The sequence below is a fragment of the Oncorhynchus keta genome, chromosome 18 (assembly GCF_023373465.1).
Source record: "Oncorhynchus keta strain PuntledgeMale-10-30-2019 chromosome 18, Oket_V2, whole genome shotgun sequence".
Lineage (NCBI taxonomy): Eukaryota > Metazoa > Chordata > Actinopteri > Salmoniformes > Salmonidae > Oncorhynchus > Oncorhynchus keta.
The window spans coordinates 20,934,875-20,959,978 of record NC_068438.1 but is presented as its reverse complement, the minus strand read 5'-3'; the positions used below and the strand labels follow the sequence as shown (position 1 = coordinate 20,959,978).

General features: G+C 45.0%; 1 protein-coding gene across 4 annotated transcripts; it reads right to left on the bottom strand.

Annotated features, from left to right (window-relative positions):
* Positions 1 to 23,144, bottom strand: c2cd3 (C2 domain containing 3 centriole elongation regulator). Of its 4 annotated transcripts, none has more exons than XM_052467609.1 (36): positions 22,956 to 23,144; positions 22,095 to 22,364; positions 21,825 to 21,982; positions 21,472 to 21,674; positions 21,212 to 21,378; positions 19,401 to 19,533; positions 19,002 to 19,154; positions 18,708 to 18,846; positions 18,353 to 18,468; positions 18,028 to 18,231; positions 17,734 to 17,843; positions 17,413 to 17,531; positions 17,123 to 17,254; positions 15,421 to 15,661; positions 13,477 to 13,721; positions 12,953 to 13,104; positions 12,575 to 12,807; positions 12,225 to 12,410; positions 11,805 to 11,988; positions 11,343 to 11,515; positions 11,099 to 11,231; positions 10,154 to 10,328; positions 9,961 to 10,054; positions 9,566 to 9,646; positions 8,834 to 9,466; positions 8,292 to 8,630; positions 7,980 to 8,118; positions 7,272 to 7,336; positions 6,951 to 7,153; positions 6,616 to 6,749; positions 6,240 to 6,386; positions 5,876 to 6,066; positions 5,196 to 5,300; positions 3,576 to 4,476; positions 3,301 to 3,409; positions 1 to 987 (listed from the first exon to the last, which is right to left on the bottom strand). In XM_052467609.1, exons 1-36 carry the CDS (start codon positions 23,005 to 23,007, stop codon positions 853 to 855), a joined length of 6,954 nt encoding a protein of 2,317 aa, XP_052323569.1. In that variant the 5' UTR covers positions 23,008 to 23,144; the 3' UTR covers positions 1 to 852. The 4 variants fall into 4 exon arrangements, with proteins under 4 accessions (XP_052323569.1, XP_052323570.1, XP_052323571.1 ...); XM_052467610.1 differs by having other exon boundaries at positions 13,477 to 13,718; XM_052467611.1 differs by having other exon boundaries at positions 17,737 to 17,843.
* Positions 23,145 to 25,104: the final 1,960 nt, after the last annotated feature.

The window sequence follows — 25,104 nt, the reverse complement described above, 5'->3', positions numbered from 1 at the left end:
TTTGATACATCATTTATTATGTAATTGGTAATTTTCAGTTACAATGAACAGCCGATATGCAAGATACAGTAGTCGTCTTAAACTCAAAAGGTATTACATCCAATGAATTTCATTTCAGCAGGGAGCCAAGGCAATAAGACTTGTTGAAATAGCACAGAGCTAATTTAGACTTTATAATAATTATGTAACACTCCATAATTATATATATAAAAACGCCCATGCACCCATCCGCTGAGCCAATCCATACATGTCCCTGAGGGGCTGTGTGCCTGAGCTAGTGCATGTTTTCACTGTCAGAAGTCCCTACAGTCTCTGGTTTCAGGAACAGAAGCGGCTCTTGAATTGTGTGTGACTGCCTGGTGACGCAGAGAATAGAACATACAACTATTACATACATATCCTAACACCAGCCCACTTACCATGACAGCTACTGAAATACAAACAAAGGTGACGTCACTTTCAGAACAAACTGTTCATCACTTTGTTGGAAAAACAAGGACTACTGGACAAGGGGGTCAACACCCTTTTGACTATTAGAAAAAATGTTTTCCCCTGTGACAATAATCCTTAAAAGGCTATGGGAGTCTCCCACATCAGTGATCATGGTTACACACCTAATAATAAATAAATAAAATATCAGTTACACTGGCAAAACCATTTAATTTATAAAAATAATAGAAAAACTACTTAAATGAAATGTACATATTCTTTACATAATTAGAAAGCACTGTCCATGAGCTGCCACTTATGTAATCAAGATGTGTGGTCATTCATAAACCTTTAGAAAACATACACCCAACCGTATATACAGCACGACACAACATCAAATAGCATTTAGAGAAAGTGCTAATGTTAGTCTTTAAAATGAGATGCAAATATCTTTGCTATTCTCTTGGTCTCTTCTTTCTTCATGGACGACGGTGGTATATTGGGCCTGGGACGAGGAACGCGCCGACAGAGAATCCCATGTCTAAGAGAGCTCTTTTTCTGCAAAAAAGAGATTCAATCAATTGTTTAGCATAGAAACTGGCCTATTGTTCCTAGTTTGCAAGCAAACAAAATGCATCATTAGGCTTTAAATGGAGATACTGTGAGATAAAAAAACATGTGAAAACGCAAAGATCTAAATGTCTACCATTGTGTGTTAATGAGTCAGTCCTTTCTCCTTCAAATAGAACCAGCCCCACATTGGTCAAATACGTACAAATATGTGATCAATCACGGTGAACTCTACTCTTAAGAGGGCTGGTCAGATGTTTGTTTTAATATTAGCACAGAGTGACTAGCTGGAACTAGTTTCCTTTAGCATTGAGTGACTAGCTGGAACCAGTTCTCTGACATGTCCTGCGAACTCTGTAGTCCCACTGCGTGATAAACAACTGCACCTCCACACCCCCTTCTTGAAACTGGATACATGCCAGTCTGACGCAGGGGCCCGGACAAGCAGGCATACCTCCCTATCACCACAGTTGCCCTTTAGTTATTTAAGTTAAGTTATGAGCCAAACCATAATGATTATTCTCATTAGAACAACTCCTGAGCTATTAATGATAAAAGACAAGAAATGTTGATTTCTCACCAATAGTAGGCCTAAATCTCCCATAACCAGACTGCCAAGTGTGTTACCACACAGACAGACATATCAGCCCAGTGACCCCACAGTTAAAGGTCAACACAACACTGAGACGGAAAGACACTCAGGGTTCTTGTTTTATGATATTTCAGTCAATGGCATGTGGAGCGCCCTGAGTTTCTCCCTCTCTCTAGAGATGAGCTTAACGGTTATTTTCTCCTTAGCTCAATAGCAATGCAACCATTTGAGAGAGATCACCCCACTGCTAAAGACTAATCCTCAGGGCAGGAAAAACAGTTCCTCTCATGATAAAAGCACCCCACCGTAGAAGTATATTTTAAAGAAGGCGGTGGCCTCTTATACTACTAGCTGCTGCACTGGCTCAGTTCTCGCAGTCGCTAGAGTGACGCAGTTCTCGCAGTCGCTAGAGTGACGCAGTTCTCGCAGTCGCTAGAGTGACTCAGTTCTCGCAGTCGCTAGAGTGACTCAGTTCTCGCAGTCGCTAGAGTGACTCAGTTCTCGCAGTCGCTAGAGTGACTCAGTTCTCGCAGTCGCTAGAGTGACTCAGTTCTCGCAGTCGCTAGAGTGACTCAGTTCTCGCAGTCGCTAGAGTGACTCAGTTCTCGCAGTCGCTAGAGTGACTCAGTTCTCGCAGTCGCTAGAGTGACTCAGTTCTCGCAGTCGCTAGAGTGACTCAGTTCTCGCAGTCGCTAGAGTGACTCAGTTCTCGCAGTCGCTAGAGTGACTCAGTTCTCGCAGTCGCTAGAGTGACTCAGTTCTCGCAGTCGCTAGAGTGACTCAGTTCTCGCAGTCGCTAGAGTGACTCAGTTCTCGCAGTCGCTAGACTGGTCTAGACTGGTGCACTCTTGGACTCCCGAGTGGCACAGAGGTCTAAGGCACAGCATCACAGTGCTAGAGGCGTCACTACTGTCCCGGATTTGATCCCGGGCTGTATCACAACCGTCCTTGATCGAGAGTCCCATAGGGCAGTGCACAATTGGCCCAGCGTCATCTGGGTTAGGGGAGGGTTTGGCTGGAGGGGCTTTAGCTCTCAACTTCTTGGGGCAGGCCGGGCGCCTGCAGGCTGACCTTGGTTGTCAGTTGAACGGTGTTTCCTCTGACACATTGGCGCGGCTGTCTTCCGGGTTAAGCAGCCCGGTGTTAAGAAGCTCGGTTTGGCGGGTCATGTTTTGGAGGATGCATGACTCGACCTTTGCCTCCCGAGCCTGTTGGGGAGTTCAGCAATGAGACAAGATCGAAATTGGGGAGAAAAAAGGGGTAAAATTCACACACAAAAATAGACTGGTGCACTCTGTGTGACTCCTATACTGGCCCCCTTTACTCGCCGACATCCAAGCTGGACGAGGAATGGCACATAGTGACCTATTAGTAGCTATGTCCTCCTTTGGCATTGGTATGACAGAATATTAGCACTGGAAGATGATGACTTGGCAACTTCAAGACTGTAGAGACAGTTTCCTTATTAGTCAGCAGCGTGCGCTTGATAGAATGAATGACTCAATATTCTGTAACCCATCGCTTGTAATGCAACAATCAATTATTTTAGTGGAATTTGCTACTACTCTAAATGTTGATCGGTGTCTCAGTTACTCATGTCTAGACTTGCAAAAACCTGTTATAATAGCATATTCAGGCTCAACCCAGAAGCAGAAGAAAAGTAGATTGAGGCAGAGAGAAAGAGGGGACAGGGCTGGTACTGTACTTACTGGGTCAGAAGAGGCCAGGGGGAAGACAGGTGCTATGCGTAGCGCTCTCATAGAAGCCTCCATGTGGTGAGATGAGAGGAAGAAATTAGGGATCTCCACAGGGTCAGAGCTGGACAAAAGGCAGTTAAGGAACAAGGAAAAACCAAGCATGCAGGTACTGTATTTATTCTTGGGTCCGTGTTAAAACTGTAAAAAAAAAATTTAAAAGCTCAGCTTCAGCTAAACAGTTAGAATAACAAAGAGGTAAGAAACCAACGCTGACAATGCAAGGATACTGTTTAGACTTCCTGTTGTCTTCTTTGTGTAGGAACGTTTCTGGCTGATATGTGTCAGATGTGACAACATGTTCTGTGTCCTCTTCTGAGAAAGCAGCTGTGTCGTACAACAACCCGGAGGTCTCAACCTCTGACAGAGCTTCTCTGTCACCAGGAACCCTGCTCGCAGTCTCTCCACTACACAATAAGGACTGTTCGTGTAGAGCAGCAGTGATGGACTCCTGATGTAGTGCTGCCTCATTGTCAGAGGTTTGGAGTGTCCTCTCACCATCACTCACCGTGTCTTCCTCCTCATCTGTGTCTGGTCCATGAGAGAATTCAGAGTTAACATGTTGCTCCCTCTCCTCTAGTCTGCTGCCTATGGCCTCACTAGACCTCCAAGCCTGCAGGGTGTCAGTCTGCAGATCAGACCTCTCCCCCTCCTGTTGGGTGAGGCTGGGGTGGTAGGAGTAGTCCAAGGCTTGGCGCTCCTCTGGTGTCTCCAGACTCTCCAGAGAGGCTAGGTCTGGGTCTGACAGCAGGCTGGTCCAGGGGCTGGTTCTGTCTGTTAGAGATGCAAACTCATTCAGAGGCCTGGGCTCTACCACGGTCTCCTCATAATCTCCATCCTCTTCCTCCTCTCTGGGACCTCCTCCTTCATCATCTTCAGATGCAGGGGCCTTGTCCTCCTCCTCTTCATCAGCCTGAGAATCACTGTGTTCCTGATACATACATGGTACAGGTGAAGGGACAGGAGACAAATCCTCCTGGGGGGAGCCTGATGCTTTATGGAAACATGGAGCACTCTGGGGGAATGTTTCATAGCCTTCGGGCAGGTGGTGGTCATCTGGAACAGGGGGAGTTGTTGAGCTGTTCTTGGGGCTAGAAGGTATTGTCTCCATGCGATGATGTCCCTGTAGACCTGGAGAAAGGAAAGAGATGTGTTAAGTGGCCTGACACTAATAACAGTATAATAAATTAACAAGGCAATCCAAGACGTAGACATGAAGTAACATATTTTGGTTACCCTTTGAATAGGTATGCACCCCAAATCTCATACTATTCCCTATATAGTGAGAACAAAAATGTTCTGGGACACTGTAAAGTCCATGGAGAATAAGAACACCCCTCCCAGCTGCCCACTGCAATGAAGATAGGAAACACTGTCACCACTGATAAATCCACTATAATTGAGAATTTCAATAAGCATTTTTCTACGGCTGGCCATGCTTTCCACCTGGCTACCCCTACACCGGTCAACAGCGCTGCACCCCCCACAGCAACTCACCCAAGCCTTCCCCATTTCTCCTTCTCCCTATTTCACAACAAAGCATCCTTCACTCATGCTGCCAAACATACCCTTGTAAAACTGATCATCCTACCAATCCTCGACTTCGGCGATGTCATTTACAAAATAGCCTCCAATACCCTACTCAACAAATTGGATGCAGTCTATCACAGTGCAATCCGTTTTGTCACCAAAGCCCCATATACTACCCACCATTACGACCTCTACGCTCTCGTTGGCTGGCCCTCGCTTCATACTCGTCGTCAAACCCACTGGCTCCATGTAATCTACAAGACCCTGCTAGGTAAGATCCCCCCTTATCTCAGCTCGCTGGTCACCATAGCATCACCCACCTGTAGCACGCGCTCCAGCAGGTATATCTCTCTGGTCACCCCCAAAACCAATTCTTTCTTTGGCCGCCTCTCCTTCCAGTTCTCTGCTGCCTGGAACGACAATGACTGGAACAAACAACACAAATCTCTGAAACTGGAAACACTTATATTCCTCACCAGCTTTAAGCACCAGCTGTCAGAGCAGCTCAGATTACTGCACCTGTACATAGCCCACCTATAATTTAGCCCAAACAACTACCCCTTTTCCTACTGAATTTATTGTATTTATTTATTTATTTTGCTCCTTTGCACCCCATTATTTTTATTTCTACTTTGCACATTCTTCCACTGCAAATCAACCATTCCAGTGTTTTACTTGCTATATTGTATTTACTTTGCCACCATGGCCTCTTTTTTGCCTTTACCTCCCTCATCTCACCTCATTTGCTCACATCGTATATAGACTTGTTCCTACTGTATGTTTGTTTTACTCCATGTGTAACTCTGTGTCGTTGTATGTGTCAAACTGCTTTGCTTTATCTTGCAATTTATCTTGCAATTGTAAATGAGAACTTGTTCTCAACTTGCCTACCTGGTTAAATAAAGGTGAAAGAAATAAAATAAAATAGTGCTATACTTTTGAACAGAGCCCTATGGGAATAGGCTGCCATTTGGCACTAATCAGGTGAAGAGCATCTCACCACTGATGAGGTTGTTAACCTCCCCAACCAGGCGGGTGGACTTGAGAAGGAGCTGGGAGGAGTCTGTGTCTGAGACCTGGTGCTCGTCCAGTCTGGAGCGCTGGCCCTGCTCACTTTGAGAGGGGAAGGTAGGGGTGGACAGCTTATGGCTGAAGTACCTTTGGATTTCATCCAACTCACTTAGGTTCTTCCTGGAACAAACACAACAAGCACATTCCTTATTGAAAAGTTACTTCGGTGACACTTTCTGTGTGGGTATACAGTAAACAGTCCAGCCCCGCCCTATGGGCCCTGGTCAAAAGTAGTGCACTTCATAGGGAATAGGGTGTCATTTGGGATGCCGACTTAATGTCCAATCATTTACCGGAGTGCTGAGAACAGAACGGAGCTGGAGGGATGGGCGTCCACCGCAGCAGCACTGGTGGGGTGGCCCCCTCCCCCCTCCTGAAGACTCTGGTGGTACAGACGCACCCTGTCCATGTGCTCATCATGCCGGTCACTTTCACTGGACCTGAGACATCAGGGAGGAGGGGAGAGCAGAAAGGGGGAGAGCAGGAGGAGAGGAAACCAGGAAGGAAAAAAAAGTAACACCATTACGAATTGTTGAAGTGGTTCTCCAAAGTGAATTTAGGGTAGGTTTGTATGATACCATACACTTTGTTGCATCTCATTGAAATGGATTACTTGCATGTTAAAGAAAGAATTGTGAGGGACAGAGCTAGAGACGAGCCCTACAGTACCTTTCTGGCAGCAGCCTGTCAGAAAGGTGGGGTGTGGAGTTGATCCTCTGCTCTGTGTAGCGGCTGACGTGGGAGGGGAAGCTGCTGTATGTGGCTGTCGTGTGGTAATAGAGGGGCAGGGTCTGGAACAAAGCCTGACAAATAAACACACGCACCACAGCCGTTAAACCCACAAAGATATACAGGTAGTACAAAACACTGATGCACTCAAATCCTTTTGTGACTGCTATGAGCCATTTTGGCTCAGACAAGGTTACTTACCTACTTACTAAATGCTAAGATGCTTTAGGAAGAACTTAATACAGACTAACAGTGAAAGCCACTGCTGTACTCACTGAGGAGTCTTTGTTGCCGTCACACACAGCCTGTCTCTGACCCCGCAGCTCCTGGACTCCCTTAAGTGGGGAGACAGACACTTTGAGCTGGCCCTGGCACTGGCCATTGAAGTCAGTGATGTTGTACCAGCCACACACTGACTGGAAGCCTGACAGGAGAGGGGACAGGTCCACTGAGGCAAACCCAATCACCCGCTCCACATCTAACAAGACAAGACACAGGACTAATGAAGTGCATTAAACATTAAAACAACACTAACTTGATCCCCTTGAAGAATTGTTGGTTGATAGCTAGAGTATTACTACATTGCTGTACTGTACCTCCTTTGTGCCAGACTTTGAACACCAGGGACTGTTGTGGATCCAGAAGAAGTTGCTTTGACAGCCTGTGATTATCAAACAGTATATTAGTTCAGCGTGACACGGTCTGACAGAGGGCATTCTAAACTAGGCATGTTCCAATCATATCAACAGCACATTTGTTCATAATCATCCAAACAATCCTTAATATGGATTCAAAACTTTTACATCTTTGGGCCCATTAAACCTGAATATTACATAAACAGTATGTGTTGCAGGGGTTAAAACTAAAATATATACCATGACTAGAGATATCTCCCGCCAAAAAATCCATATTGCGATAAATTGCCTGAATTGATTCAATAATGATAAATAGAACAATACGTTAACATTAATGTGCACCAGTTTTTTCAAAATAAACCTTAATTTTATCTCCAATCTCTAGTATAGTCTACATATCGTAATGAAGGACATCAGCTAAATTCCTGCGATAAGTGATTTGTATTGTATCCCCTTTCATACCAAAAAGTAATGACCATCATGTTTTAAGGGAAAGAGGATGATTTTATAAATGTATTAAACTGAGTTTGACCAATTCCAGTCATTTTCAATATGAAAAATTAAATAAAAATAATCCATATGATGTAAATCTGTCTCAGTGACGGATAACTTTAACCCCTGAGTTGTCTAAACCTGAAGTAAGCTATAGATGGTACACAGGTAGTCTACCTGCACTCCTGCTGGTGGTCCCAGACGGGGCAGTGACTGTCTGCTATGAGAGCTGTGGTGACTGGTTCAGCAGAGTCAGTCGTGACGTAGGACACCCAACAACTAGGCAGCACTCCACTACGCTCAGCTAGAGGACAGCCTGCCAAGGAGACGCAACACAACCATCAGACTCATCAACAAAGTGTTAAAGGACACAATCAAAATGGATGACCCTACTGGAAGGATGTGTCACAAATGGCACCCTATTCCCTATGGGCAATGGTCAAAAGTAGTGCACTAAATAGGATGCAATTTGGGAGGCAATCTGTGTACCTTTAAGACTGAGGTGCATGGCCCTGTCCACAGTGATGGTGACAGTGAACGTGTCCTCCATGCTGACCTTGAAGGGCTGTGAAGGCTCTACACTCACTGAGGACTTGGTCTGGTGTCTGCTGGGTGTTCCAGACTGTCTGGACACAGCTGCTGTGGATGAGGGGACTCCCTGCCCTCCCTCCTCCTCCTCTCCCTGGCTGTCACAGTTCTCCTGGTCCTGGCTGTCCCCTCCTCCAGGTGTGTGCGCCTCTGGGAGGGATCCAGGGGTCAGGGTGATGTGGACCCTCAGGGCAGCTCCACTCAGATCTGGGGCGGAGCGCCTGAACAGGGGGTACACACCTACACAAACAAAACACTGGTGTGTTACTGATGACCCTTATGTAACATATTACAACATAGCATTTACAAAGGCTAGTTAGTCAACGATTAGTTTGAGGTCGTCATTGACTGTTAGTTATATCAGTACTGTGCTATTTAGTATCTTGAAAGGAGCAAATAAAATGTCTTATTTTTTTACTAAATGTATTATTCGTATTACGTACCACTGAGATTCAGCTTGTGCCTTGCCATCTTGGCCAGGGAGGAGAGGTCCACGAAGGCTGAGCCCACCAGCCGGTCCATGTCATGAGGCCTAGGTCTCCTGTCCTTCCCAAAGGCCACCCACATCTGAATCTCAAGCTTCTCCTCCCGGAGGTACCACAGCAGGGGCTGGCTGCTCCTCAGCTCCACAGTCCTGCTTCCTCTGAAGGCCACCGTGGCCAGGCCCTCTTCCCCTCCACCTCCCTCCTCCACAGACAGGCCAGGGTGTCTGAGCTGGGAGCAGAAGGCCTCTCCGTCGTAGAGTTTATATCTAAAGTAGCAGTAGGTGGAGCGCTGCAGCTCGCTGTGTCCAGGCAGGAGGAGACAGTGGACAGGCAGCCAAGCTCTGGGCATGGACATGGTCAGGGACACCGTTCTTGGAGTCTCAGCCCACATATCTCCCTCATTGGGTAGCTCCTCTTCCTCCTCCTCCCTCCCCACTTCCCAGCCCAGGCCCTGGGCGGCAGTGATGACCCTCTCTCTATCTGCATGGTGTGCAAAGTTGATGGAGATGTCCAGGCCGCCCACGAATATGTGATGTCTGGGAGATGAGGTCAGGTCCTTCGGCAGAGACACTCCAAACCACCCACTGATCCCTGGGAATTTACAACACATTAGCAGTCTGTTGGTTGGTAAAGACTGACCCACTGACCTTATAACAGCACTGACTGAGTGTATTACACAGCATACTGAACCTGTTCTTTTATGGATGAGATCAGCCAGCTGAATTCTCACTGTACCCAACAGAGTATTCTTTGATCTCGGGCTGACCATCACTGCAGTAATAAAACACACAAAATGCATAAATACATAAATCCCACTGGATCAAGTTTCCATCATTGTTACATTAGGAAGATGAGCAAACTGTGAAATTTAATTGTATAATAATATTTCCTTGTAACAATTGACGTTAAAACACAACTTGTAGGATCGAGTACTTGAGCTACAGTGAACCCATGATTGTCAATTGGATATATTAAATGTCTGATATGGCTTTTGTTTACAATTGCACCCAATAAATACCAATAAATACCAAATAAACACAGTATTCTGATTGTATGACTAAATCCCATTGCAGCTGCTTCCTCACCCATGCGACTGTCTCTATTCCAGACAGTGAAGACAGCTGTGGCCTCCTGCAGGAGCTCAGCCAGGCTGCAGGTCTCCCCAGAGCTCCTCTGGACCTGTATGAACCAATTAATTAATTAAATTCTTGTTTTATTGTCCCATAGGAAAACTTGTGACAACACAGGCATTCATCTACATCATGTGAGTTCCATCACCTGCAGCTCACAGGGGAACTCAGTGTGGTGGTCAAACTCTGGGCAGAAGGTCCTGGCGGCCACACGGGTACTGCGTCTCTCACTCTCAGGCAGGAAGGAGAGATGGGCAGTAACGTACACATTCACCCCAACATCAGCATAGTACTGAAACGTTTCATCTTGCTCTGACAAAGCCCTGTGGGAGTGTATGTTTGTTAGAAACAAATGGAGTTTAAATGCACATTTATTGTAAAGCACTAGGCCGTGTTACTGTAAAGCACTTTGTGACAACCGATGACATAAAAAGGGCTTTGGTTTGATTGAACCAATTGAAATGCAGTGAATATTTATCAAAGTGCAGATTCTACTACTCTTAAACCTTGAATGCCATCTACCATAGTGCCCTTCATTTTGTTACAGGTGACAGTTTTGATACTCATCACTGTATCCTGTATCAAATGGTAGCTGGACTTTGCTAAAGACCCGTAAATCTCTACATTAGTCCTTTTTTGTTAACAAGGCCCTACTTCATAAACTTCTGTCTTATCTAACTTTGCTGTTGAAGTATAGACACTTGAGTTGCCTAACACGTTCACAGGATTGGTTAACTTGAGGTTCCTATGGTCTCCACCGAGCTAGGTAAATCTGCTTTTAGTTTTAATGCACCGTATTTCTGTAACAAAATTCAAAATATATTTCATCTTGATGTTCTGGTTCCTTTCGGGCAATTTAAAGTATTGATTGTGGACTTATTTGTGGAAGAATGTAAGCATATTCTGGGTGATTTGGGAAGTTTTAATTGTGCTTACCATAACTTAGTTTTTGTATTTTAAATGTGTGTGATATATTAATATTATACAGGGCGTACTTGGAAAAGAGACCTAGGTCATCCCTGTTAAAATAGGTTAAATAAATAAAACATGCAGAACATTCCAATGATTGGAATAGAGTGAGAGATGGCAGTACCTTGCTGCTGCCTGTAGTCCTGCTGCCCTGTGCACCTGAACCACCATGGTCACCACCCGAGAGGCAGCCCCCCCACTCCTTACATCAGATATCAACGGACGTTGTTTGTAATGAACAAACACATCAAGCAATCCTTGGAGAGTACATACAACAAAGTTAACTGATCAAATACTGTATGTATGTAAGGAAAGTGTCTTGATTTCAGGTTTTGTAAGTACAGTACAGCATTGCCTGTGCGTGTTACCTGAGGGCTGAGGTTGGTGTCCAGCAGGGCTGTCAGTCCTGGGCATCAGCGGAAGGGAGAAGACCTGGGCTTCAGTGGGCTGTTGTCTCTGCATGGTCACCATGGCGCACAGCTTGGACAGGGGCAGCATCCCTTTAGCCACCAACTGGTCCCGGACATTTGGGTAATAGTACCTGCAAAGGTGGGTCAAATAAATTCCATTAAACCACCAGTCTAAAAAAAACTATGGAAGCTTGAGTGCCAATCTGTTTGTGCTATCATGTCAACTTGACACCAAACATGGCTTGACAATGACAGCAATGGAGTTGACAAGAGCACAAACAGATCTGGGACAAGGCTAAAACAACGTTGCGTCGGGTATACTGGCCTCAAGTGGTCAGGAGAGACATAACAGGTTCTGTCCCAAATGGCATTTAATTCCCTATATAGCGCACTACTTTTGACCAGGGCTCACAGACTGACCTGCACCACACTTCAAACGGGATGCCTCCTCCATTGGCCAGGCCCTGGCTGGAGAAAGAGCTGAGTAGCAGTCTCTGGACTGGGACTTCTACAGGAGCCAGCAGCACGTGACTCTCACTGTGGCCAAACACTGGGTCAGGAACACACAGGGTAGTGGTGGTATGGAACTGCCTCAGATTCACACCTAGAGAGGAGAGAAATGGACAGTACATTAGCAGAGGATAAACAGACAACAGACCTCAAACCCTCATGTCAAACGTGATAAATATGTATTCAAGGTTAGAACAAGAAAAATATTAGTGCAGTGCTAACTGTTACAACACTGAGACAAAGGGCCCTTGTCAAATGCACTGCACCATAAAGGGTATATGGTTGGATGCAGCCAAAGACAAGAAACTTAAACATGAGCTATTTGCTTACTGCAGTTTAACAGATTTGGGTCCAGACTTTGAGCAGGAGGCTCCTCCTGAGTAGGGAAGGTGTACTGGACATAACAGTCAGCCTCCCCCCAGACTGTAGACTGTAGTGGTGTCAGCCCCTTCACTCTCTCCACTCTCACCACAAACAAGTGCTCTCTCATAGTCTCCTCGGGAGACGGCTTCACCTGGAGGATAACAAGGATAATACTGTTACAAGGACCGCTGGAATTGAATTTACCCGGAAATCCTGGACTTGTATGAATAACATTGAGCAGCAAAATCCTGAAACAACTTGCATTAAAAACATTTTAAAGACAGAAAAAAATGAATAGCTAATAAAATTTTGTTCCTTGTGTGGTTGGTGATCCAGCAAATGGGCTGGTCTTGGGAGATGAGACACAGAGCCAAGTTCTTCATCCCTCATATGCTGCAGAGATACTATTTGGACAGATAGACCCATGGCTAGAAGCACCCGGAGGTTGCCCTTAATAATGCCTGAAAACACATCGATGACTGGCATGTAGCTGTCCACCCCTAACACTGGGTACTGAGCCTGAAGCAGAAGGTGGGAAATCTTGGGATCTCTGAAAAACAAAAGAAGAATCAATCAAACAAAAATACAGTGTATTGAGTAGCTGTTTCCATAATAACAGGTGTTATAGGACTCATTTATATACAGTACAAAGGTTGAGTTATAACAAGATAATGTATTTCAAACCTTTCCCTCACCTGAAGGACATGTAGAACTGGTGGAGGGGTAGTTTGACCAGCCCTCTGAGCCGATCCTGCCCTAAGCTTCCTGCTCTCTGCCAAACCTCAATCACCATCACATTGTTCCTCATCCTCTCTAGCAGCCTTGAGGTCAAGGCCACAGGAGCCACCTGAGAAACAGAGTATTTAAACTCACATCTACCAGGCAGACAGAATCACATCATAAAGACACCCTATTCCTTTTATAGTTCACTACTTTTGACTAGGCTGAGGGCCCATTTGGGAGGGGTTTTCATCACCTATGATATGAATACCCTTAGCCAGTGGAGGCTGGTAGGAGGACGGGCTAATTGTAATGGCTGGAATGGAATCAATGGAACGGTATCAAACATATGGAAAATACGTTTGACTCTGTTCCATTTAAACCACTCCAGCCACCACAATAAGCCCGTCCTCCTATAGCTCATCCTACCAGCCTCATCTGCCTTCAGCAGCATCACGCTGACTGGGTATAAAATGAATCTGTTCCATCAGTTAGTTACCTGTACAAAGTTGAACGAGGGGTTTGCCTGGCCCCAGCTGATCACTGATCTGGACGTCTCATCCTGGCCAAAGAGCTTACAGTTCAAGTAGACATTAGGAGGCTGCATGGGTCCACAGCTAAAGTCCTTTCCATTAGGCACCATGAGCAAAGCATGCAGCAGAACCCCACTGTCCTCCTCCACCACCTGATGGGCCTGAGGTCTGTCATGAGATGTCTGGAGGCTGGTGAGAGGTGAGGGACCTTCTGGGGCCATAAGAAAAACCATTTACTGTTGAAGTCGGAAGTTTACATACACCTTAGCCAAATACATTTAAACTCAGTTTTTCACAATTCCTGACATGTAATCCTAGTAAAAAAGCCCCATCTTATGTCAGTTAGGATCACAACTTTATTTTAAGAATGTGAAATGTCAGAATTGTAGAGAGAATTATTTATTTCAGCTATTATTTATTTCATCACATTCCCAGTGAGGCAGAAGTTTACATACACTCAGTATTTGGGATCGTTGCCTTTAAATCTTTTAACTTGGGTCAAGTGTTTAGGGAAGCCTTCCACAACCTTCCCAAAATAAGTTGGGTGAATTTTGGCCCATTTCTCCTGACAGAGCTGGTGTAACTGAATCAGGTTTGTAGGCCTCCTTGCTCGCACACACTTTTTCAGTTCTGGCCACAAATTTTCAATGGGATTGAGGTTAGGGCTTTGTGATGGCCACTCTAATACCTTGACTTTGTTGTCCTTAAGCCATTTGCCACAACTTTGGAAGTACGCTTGGGGTCATTGTCCATTTGGAAGACCCATTTACAACTAAGCTTTAACTTCCTGACTGATGTCTTGAGATTTTTTCCTTCCTCATGACGCCATCTATTTTGTGATGTTCACCAGTCCCTCCTGCAGCAAAGCACCGCCACAACATGATGCTCCCACCCCTTTGCTTTACGGTTGGGATGGTGTTCTTCGGCTTTCAAGCCTCCCCCTTTTTCCTCCAAACACAATGATGGTCATTATGGCCAAACAGTTCTATTTTTGTTTCATCAGAGCAGAGGACATTTTTCCAAAAAGTACAATCTTTGTCCCATGTGCAGTTGCAAATGGTAGTCTGGCTTTTTTATGACGGGTATGGAGCAGTGGCTTCTTCCTTGCTGAGTGGCCTTTCAGGTTATGTCGATATAGGACTTGTTTTACTGTGGATATAGATACTTTTGTACCGGTTTCCTCCAGCATCTTCACAAGGTCCTTTGCTGTTGTTCTGGGATTGATTTGCACATTCATTTCCAGGAGACAGAACGTGTCTCCTTCCTGACGGGCATGACGGCTGCGTGGTCCCATGGTGTTTATACTCGCATACTATTGTTTGTACAGGTGAATGTGGTACCTTCAGGCGTTTGGAAATTGCTTTCAAGGATGAACCAAACTTGCGTAGGGCTACAATTTTTTTCCTGGGGTCTTGGCTGATTTATTTAGATTTTCCCATGATGTCAAGCAAAGAGGCACTGAGTTTGAAGGTAGGCCTTGAAATACATCCACAGCGACGCCTCCAAATGACTCAAATGGTGTCAATTAACCTATCAGAAGCTTCTAAAGCCATGACATCATTTTCAGGAATTTTCTCAGCTGTTTAAAGGCACAGTCAACTTAGTGTAAGTAAACATCTGATCCACTGGAATTGTGATACAGTAATTTATAAGTTAAATCATCTGTGTGTAAACAATTGCTGGAAAAATTATTTGTGTCATGCACAAAGTAGATGTCCTAACCGACTTGCCAAAACTATAGTTTGTTAACAAAACATTTGTGGAGTGGTTGAAAAACGAGTCTTAATGACTCTAACCTAAGTGTATGTAAACTTACGACTTCAACTGTATGTGATTGATTTTTGTTCCTAGTAGTCTTTTTATTGTTTACACACATGGATGATTTGAGCGTGTTCCCTTCCTTTACTGACCTTGAGGGGCCACAGTTATTTTTCCCGTCCTGGAATATCTATTATTAACAGTAGATAGAGGGATATCCTCCCCTCTCGTGTTGTGATGCTGAGGCCTAATGGTTGTCATGTCCCTTGAGGGACTAGCTTCTCTCTGGGGACTGGTCAGGGCATGGGAGGGGGCTCTGTAACTAGCTCCAGCTGACCTTTGACCATTGGCTGATGAGAAATCTTTGTTGTCTGCAGCCAGTTCAAGTGACACCTGGAGAAACAAAGAGGGAGATTGAGATAATTGTTGTATTTATTTTTATTTAACCTTTAATTAACCAGGTGGGCTAGTTGAGAACAAGTTCTCATTTACAACTGCGACCGGGGCAAGATAAAGCAAAGCGACACAAATAATAACACAGAGTTACTCATAGAATAAACAAACAAACAGTCAATAACACAATAGGAAAAAAGTCTAAAGTGTGTGCAAATGAGGTAAGGGAGGTAAGGCAATAAATAGGCCATAGTGGAGAAATAATTACAATTTAGCAATTAAACACTGGAATGATAGATGTGCAGAAGATGAATGTGCAAGTAGAGACACTGGGGTACAAAGGAGCAAAATAAACAACATCAAAAACAGTATGGGGATGAGGTAGTTGGATGGGCTATGTACAGGTGCCGTGATCTGTGAGCTGCTCTGACAGCTGATGCTTAAAGTTGGTGAGGGAAATATGAGTATCCAGCTTCAGTGATTTTTGCAATTCGTTCCAGTCATTGGCAGCAGAGAACTGGAAGGAAAGGCGGCAAACGAAGGAATTGGCATTCGGGGTGACCAGTGAAATATACCTGCTGGAGTACGTGCTAAGGGTGGGTGCTGCTATGGTGACCAGTGAGCTGAGATAAGGCGGGGCTTTACCTAGCAAAGACTTAGACTACCTGGAGCCAGTGGGTTTGGCGACAAATATGAAGCGAGGGCCAACCAACGAGAGCATACAGGTCGCAGTGGTGGGTAGTATATGTGGCTTTGGTGACAAAATGGATCGCACTGTGATAGACTGCATCCCATTTGCTGAGTAGAGTGTTGGAGGCTATTATGTAAATGACATCGCCGAAGTCAAGGATCGGTAGTATAGTCAGTTTTACTATTTGTCGATGTCCACATATTCTAAGTCAGAACCGTCCAGAGTAGCGATCGGTTGAAGAGCATGCATTTAGTTTTACTTGCATTTAAGAGCAGTTGGACGCCACGGAAGGAGAGTTGTATGGCATTGAAGCTCATCTGGAGGTTAGTTAACACAGTGTCCAAAGAAGGGCCAGAAGTATACAGAATGGTATCGTCTGCGTAGAGGTGGATCAGAGAATCACCAGCAGGAAGAGCGACATCATTGATGTATACAGAGAAAAGAGTCGGCCCAAGAATTGAATCCTGTGGCACCCCCATAGAGACTGCCAGAGGTCCGGACAACAAGCCCTCCGATTTGACACACTGAACTCTATCTGAGAAGCAGTTGGTGGACCAGGCTAGGCAGTCATTTGAGAAACCAAGGCTCACTCAATATGTCAACAACCACCTAAATATGATAAACGTAACAACGGCTGTGTCCCAAATAGTACCATCTTTTCTATGTAACCATATTCCCTTTGGGCTCTGGTCAAAAGTACAGCACTATAAAGGGAATAGGGTGCCATTTGGGATGTAGACAAAATGGTGGACAGTGGCAGACAGGCTCACCTTGAGGGGGCCGATGTCCTGGCTCTCACCAGTCCCCTGCAAACTCTGGACAGGCAGAATGATAGTCTGACTCAACTGCTCCCTCTGCAGTAGACAGCGGAGGGGGAACACAGCCATGCCAATGGCTACAGGCTGCAGAACAAAACAGAACACATCCATTCAGTTGCAATATACCAACTATATACTATCTATAAATACATAACTTGGGTAAAGCAGCACAGAGGCTTGGTTACTGTACAATAAAACATAAAAGAAAGTAGATTTTTGTTGTCCTACAAGTGTCCACATACTTTCTTCTGGGAGCTGTTTCTGAAGTAGATGTTAAATGTGAGTTCTGTTCCCCACCACTGCTCAATAGTTGACCCACTGAAGTGGACTGGAAACACATTGCGCTGCTGAAAGTTCACCACTACAATGCAGAGTGAGACAGACATCTTTGACAAAACCTTCATGTTATCATTCCTAATAATTCACAATACAAATTGAAATATCAAACTCTCTGATAATGCTAAAGAAATGTGTCTACAACACAAATGGTACGAAAAGTAGTGCACTATATAGGAAACAGGGTGCCATAAAGGACACAATCTTTGACAATGTTAAAGTCTTACCACCTCCTGTAACTTTACTAGAGAAGACTCGTGTCACCTCTGCTGCCAGGGCCTGACTAGGATCATGCCTGCTGGAAGCTACGGGGAACAGGTACTCCACAAAATAGGAGCTATGAAAAGAGAGACAGACATGAAGCAGGAGCAGACATAGATAGGTATTCTGTATTATAATGGTAATCAAACAAAAGGGGAGACAAACATTTGAAATATTGGGCGCGTTAGTTTTGCATCCTAAAGGGAACCGAGCGATGCAAAACAAATGTGCCCATTGGCATGTTTCATTATGGTGCATACCATTTCTTAGAGGAGAGGGGTCGAGGAGGTTTCCCTTTGCCAGACGTCTTCTTAGGTATGGTGGTGGTGCTGTCGGCAGGCACAGTCAGGGAGTGAATCACTACTCTGGCCAACCGGACCTCACCTAGGACAGTGAGCTGGTCCATACACAGCCCAGGAAGCATATCCCCAGTCCCTGGAGTCTGCACATTTTCTGAGTCCAGGCTGACACAGAAGGTTCATTACTGTACAATGACTTAAATTAATTTTGAAATGTTCAATATATCTTTACAAAGTAAAGACAGAGACACTAGTAGAGACCACAGCAGAAATGAGTATAACTGACCCTCCACTTTTCTTTGGACCAGAGTGCCTCAGCTCTTTATCATCACCCCTCTTCTTGAGATTCTTCTTTGGAGAAGGACCATCCTTGTCATCATCACTTGGACTGCTGTTAGACATCTGAAGGACACAGAGGTAAAAGAGTGACCCTAAAGTCTACAGTATTGCAAATGTAAACATATACGGTAATATTGGTAAACAGAGTGCAGGTATCCATCTTTCCATTATCCTGCTTTTTCAAACTTGCGTACCTATAACTGACAACATTTTTTTTATTAAGGACTAGAAAAGAGTGCAGAAACCCATTGTTTCCTTGGTAAACAGAGGACAGGTGTTGCTGACTGGTGGCTGACACTCACAGGAGCTTTGTAGAAGAGGTTCTCTAGCAGGCTCTGGTCATACTGTGGGTCATTGAGTTCACTGTCTCCATACACACTGAGGAAAGAATCAGGAGGAGAGCCCTCTCCATCCCAGATAGGGAGAGCAGATCCGTTCAAACTAACAAAAGGAGAGCGAACACGACACACAGTTACTTATAGAACTATACTGCAAAGTTACTTATACAGATACATTTAATCAACTTGGTACCAATTACTAGGTAAAGACACAGTTTTGTTTGTTTCTTAATATGCTAAGATGGGGGTCAAGGCTACCTGCCCAGCAGCAGATCCACTGCCCTGTTCTCAGTGTCAGCAGCAGTACAGTCTGGGCTGAGGTAGTCTGGGGGACTGTGGGGAGACTGCAGGAGACTGGAGTCAGCATGCAGAATGTTCTGCAGTAGCCTCCCACGGGGAGGAATGGACGGCCTAGAGAAACAAAAACAAGACAAGTTCTCTAAGCCACGCATAAGTCAATGAGAGAGATTTTTAAAAGGACTGGAGCCATATGTATCAAGCATCTCAGAGTAGGTGCACTGATGTAGGATCAGATTCCCCCTAACCATGTAGTCTTATTTCTTATGGTTTAAAGGGCAAAACGGATCTTAAATCAGCACTCCTACGTACTCTAAAACGCTTGATACATACGCCCCCTGAACTCAGTTTAATACTAACATTGGTGGTGCTCCTATGTTGTCCTTTGGAAGAGGTAGAGGAGTGTCTTTCAGAGCCAGTTCAGAGTCCATGTCAGACTTTAAAGCTGATACCACCATGGCATTTCTAAGCTTGCTTCCACGCTCTAGAATAACTAAAACAGGAAAGGATACAGTAGGGATGTTAGCAGAAGATACACAGTTTCTCTATTGTACGCATTCAGTGCATTCAGAAAGTATTCAGACCCCTTCCCCTTTTCCACATTTGGTTACGTAACAGCCTTATAATAAAATTGATTTAAAAAAAATTAAATCCTGATCTACCTACACACAACATCCCATAATGACAAAGCAAAAACAGGTTTAGACCTTTTTGCAAATGTATTAAAAACAAAAAACCTTATTTACATAAGTATTCAGACCCTGTGCTATGAGACTCAAAAATTCAGCTCAGGTGCCACCTGTTTCCATTGATCATCGTTGAGATGTTTGTACAACTTAATTGGAGTCCACCTGTGGTAAATTCAATTGATTGGACATGATTTGGAAAGGCACACACCAGTCTATATAAGGTCCCACAGTTGACAGTGCATGTCAGAGCAAAAATCAAGCCATGAGGTTGAAAGAATTGTCCGTAGAGCTCAGAGACAGGATTGTGTCAAGGCACAGATCAATCAAATATATGTATACATGTAATAAATGTATAAAGCCATTTTTACATCAGCCGATGTCACAAAGTGCTATACAGAAACTCAGCACAAAACCCCAAACAGCAAGCAATGCAGATGTAGAAGGGTACCAAAAAATGTCTGCAGCATTGAATGTCCAAGAACACAGCGCCCTCCCATCATTCTAAAATGGAAGAAGTTTGGAATCACCAAGAATCTTCTTAGAGCTTGCCGCCTGGCCAAACTGAGCAATCGGGAGAGAAGGGCCTTGGCCAGGGAGGTGACCAAGAACCCGATGGTCTCTCTGACAGAGCACCAGAGTTCTTCTGTGGCGATGGGAGAATCATCCAGAAGGACAGCCATCTCGGCAGCATTCCACCAATCAGGTCAGACGGAAGTAAAAGGTACATGACAGCGTGCTTGGAATTTGCCAAAAGGCACCTAAAGGACTCTCAGACCATGAGAAACAAGATTCTCTGTTCTGATGAAACCAAGATTGAACTCTTCGCACTGAATCCCAAGCATCACTTCTGATGGAAACCTGGCACCATCCCTATGGTGAAGCGTGGTGGAAGCATCATGCAGAGGGGATGTTTTTCAGCGGCAGGGACTGGGAGACTAGTCAGGATCGAGGGAAAGATTAACGGAGCAAAGTACAGAGAGACCCTTGATGAAAAACTGCTCCAGAGCACTCAGGACTTCAGACTGGGGCGAAGGTTCACCTTCCAACAGAACAACGACCCTAAGCACACAGCCAAGACAACACAGGAGTGGCTTCAGGACAAGTGTCAATGTCCTTGAGTGGTCCAGCCAGGGCCCGGAGTTGAACTCAATCTAACATCTATGGAGAGAGCTGAAAATCGCTGTGCAGTGACACTCCACATCTAATCTGAAAGAGTTTGAGAGGATCTGCAGAGAAGAATGGGAGAAACTACCCAAATACAGGTGTGCCAGGCTTGTAGCATCACACCCAAGAAGACTTGAAGCTGTAATCACTACCAAAGGTGCTTCAACAAAGTAATGTGTAAAGGGTCTAAATACTTATGTAAATAAGGCTGTAATGTAACAAATATGGGAAAAAGTCAAGGGGTCTGAATACTTTCCAAATGCCCTGTATACGATCCCTTTACAGTATGTACATGATGATGCTGTAGTTGGCTACAACCTGAAAGTATGTCGTTGGTGGTCTGTCCGTGAGTTGATTCCTGCACTGTGGGATTTGCCGCTCCCTGTCCATGTTGAGATCTACTTGATGTTGGCTTTTGGTTCTCAAGTGCCAAGTCAGTCTTTTTTTCCATCTGGGCATTTTGGAAGTACAAATGGTCTATCCCTCTGAAAATATTACAAAAGCATGAAAGCATCACTGAAATGAGAGAGAAGCTGCTTGAACAGACAGTAGATATATGACATTAGTAGATTGTCTACCTTGGCGTATTTCTCCCTGACTCTTTCCCACTGTTGACAGAGAGTGGTCTGGACAAGGAGGGCACCACCAGAATGTTTGGTTGAGATGCTGGCTTCACTGTGGACCTGAATGCAGACACAGTCGTTTCGATACTCATGTCTGTGGTGGGAAATGAGCAGCTGCTGTCGTACGTTTCAGTCAGGGCCTCCAGAGCAAGCGACACCTGGAAAAAATGTTAATCAAGAACAATCTATATGTAGACTCATCCAATTCACTGATGTCTTTTAACAGAGAGCCTGGGAAAGCAAGATAAGCCACAAAGCATCTATCAGAATTAAATAACACATTTTCAATTGGGTTGCAGCCACCCTACCTGTAATTCTCCAAGCTTCTCAGATGTTGGAGACACCAGGGTGAAGAACCCACTGATGGAGTGTGACAGAGAGAGACAAGAAATCCCAGCAACCTGAGCACGAGCAATTGGCAGGTGTTCTGGCTTTGTCAGCACCTCCAACACCAGAGAGCCCATATCTGTAATACAGATAACATATATAGGGAAAATCAACAACATCAGGAGGTCATTTGAATATTCTGAAGACAGCTTGGATCACACAATGTGGCATACCATGCATCCAATAGTTACCTGTTAAGTAGGATGTGAACTGCTTCGGTCCACATCGGATGGGAAAGCGAGCGGTGGACTTCACAGTCTTCTGTGTCGTTTGTGACCCATCCCGTGGTCTGAAGTGGGTCCCATTGGAAGACTCTCCCCACCAGCGCAATCTGATAAAAGTTGTCGGGGAAGGCTTGGGGACTGTCCATAAAACTCTGCTTACTGTCACTCGTAGAAAGCATCGCAGCTGACCCTCAACCAGTGGAGGGAGGCTTGTGGTTGGGGACACATCACTGGGGACTGCAAAATGTCAATGTACCATACATGATGTTACTTACAGGGTAAAATACATTTCTACTTACTAACGTTAGTTATAAAAAAAAGTACTAGCTCATATAAAAAAAGTACTAGCTCAGGTCAACGTGCATGAGTCGGATCTGCAATTACAAGGCATGCGCCTGGACACAAGGCGGTAAAAAGTAGTTTATTTCGTATTTTGGAGAAATTACACCCTGCTCCTACCGCGAAGAGAAATTTAGCACCCGTGAAACATATTGACTCTGGCGCGTTACAAAAGTATATGGGGCCAGTTAACGTTAATAAACAAAGTCAGTGCAGGTAACGTTCTGTTGTTGTTCGCTGGACCAGCGCTAGCTAGCAACAACAAGCTAGCTAGCAACAACAACAAACAAGCGACAGAAATGGTCTTAGCTACTAGGTCCATCAATTGAGGTTGCAAGTTTTCACTATATCGATGTCATTAGCATGCAACTAACTAGTTAGCAGCAAGCAGCTTCAAATGAGAATCTAAATTTTTCACCAGTCACCACACACAGCCAGCAGTTTCACGTTAGCTAGCTAATGAGATTGACGTTGTTCGTAGCTAGCTACCTTTCCTCCTGATGCTTCCACATTTGGTAGACTTAATTTTTTTTGTCTTCATTCCTTACCAATAAATGTGATATGACAATATTAAACCTAAATTACATTATGTAAACAAGTTGTCAGTGCAAACTGTCCCTGAGCAGCAACGTTCGTTAACTTCCCTCAGTCCCGCCTCTAATCCAAAAACCGCCGCTGTTATCCCGTGGTGCACTGTGGGAAGTTGTGTCAATGCAACACCAACCTCTCATCACCAACACCAGTCACCACCAGAGAGCAGCACTGTTCTGTACAATACTGTAACGTATCAGGTCCACCATCATCATAGAAGGTGAAACTAAAATCTTGATCAGCAGTGTATACGTAAATCCAGATGTGCTTAGAGCAGGTATTCCCAAACTGGGTACGCCAAATAAAAATGGGATTCATATTTTAAAATATATATAATATATATTTTAATATCTATATTTTTATATATACAGTCCATTTATATTTTTCAACTGGGCTATACATTTGGGCGAGTTTTTTCTCGCCTGAGTATCCTCGTTTCACTGACAAAAATAAAATGAAACCATCTAGTTTAACAACACAATGTCAAATACAGGTAGCCAAATCAAATCATTAACATCCAATCACATTAACCGTTACTCTCTCGCTTCCAATAATGGTCCGTATGTGGCCAAACGTAGCTGTTGCTCATTCCGTTTGCTCGAAAATGGACGAATGGTTAGAAAAAGTAAGGCCCGCGTCCATAGAGACAGATACCAGCTCTACTACCAGCAGTACTACACCTGCACCTGTTGACGACACAAGTTGTTCTGCTTCCACGAGCACATCCAATGCTAGCATCAGTAATTCTACATTTGTTGTTAGCTTAGCTAGCATGGACAATGACAGTTGTGAATCTGATGCAGCCGAAGAGCTACTGCTGCACTGCTCAAAAAAATAAAGGGAACACTTAAACAACACAATGTAACTCCAAGTCAATCACACTTCTGTGAAATCAAACTGTCCACTTAGGAAGCAACACAGATTGACAATACATTTCACATGCTGTTGTGCAAATGGAATAGAGAACAGATGGAAATTATAGGCAATTATAGCAAGACACCCCCAATAAAGGAGTGGTTCTGCAGGTGGTGACTACAGACCACTTCTCAGTTCCTATGCTTCCTGGCTGATGTTTTGGTCACTTTTGAATGCTGGCGGTGCTTTCACTCTAGTGGTAGCATGAGACAGAGTCTTACAACCTACACAAGTGCCTTAGGTAGTGCAGCTCATCCAGGATGGCACATCAATGCGAGCTGTGGCAAGAAGGTTTGCTGTGTCTGTCAGCGTAGTGTCCAGAGCATGAAGGCGATACCAGGAGACAGGCCAGTACATCAGGAGATGTGGAGGAGGCCGTAGGAGGGCAACAACCCAGCAGCAGGACCGCTACCTCCGCCTTTGTGCAAGGAGGAGCAGGAGGATCACTGCCAGAGCCCTGCAAAATGACCTCCAGCAGGCCACAAATTTGCATGTGTCTGCTCAAACGGTCAGAAACAGACTCCATGAGGGTGGTATGAGGGCCCGACGTCCACAGGTGGGGGTTGTGCTTACAGCCCAACACCGTGCAGGACGTTTGGCATTTGCCAGAGAACACCAAGATTGGCAAATTCGCCCCTGTCGCCCTGTGCTCTTCACTGATGAAAGCAGGTTCACACTGAGCACATGTGACAGACGTGACAGTCTGGAGACGCCGTGGAGAATGTTCTGCTGCCTGCAACATCCTCCAGCATGACCGGTTTGGCGGTGGGTCAGTCATGGTGTGGGGTGGCATTTCTTTGGGGGGCCGCACAGCCCTCCATGTGCTCGCCAGAGGTAGCCTGACTGCCATTAGGTACCGAGATGAGATCCCCAGACCCCTTGTGAGACCATATGTTTGTGCGGTTGGCCCTGGGTTCCTCCTAATGCAAGACCTCATGTGAATGGAGTGTGTCAGCAGTTCCTGCAAGAGCAAGGCATTGATGCTATGGACTGGCCCGCCCGTTCCCCAGACCTGAATCCAATTGAGCACATCTGGGACATCATGTCTCGCTCCATCCACCAACGCCACGTTGCACCACAGATTGTCCAGGAGTTGGCGGATGCTTTAGTCCAGGTCTGGGAGGAGATCCCT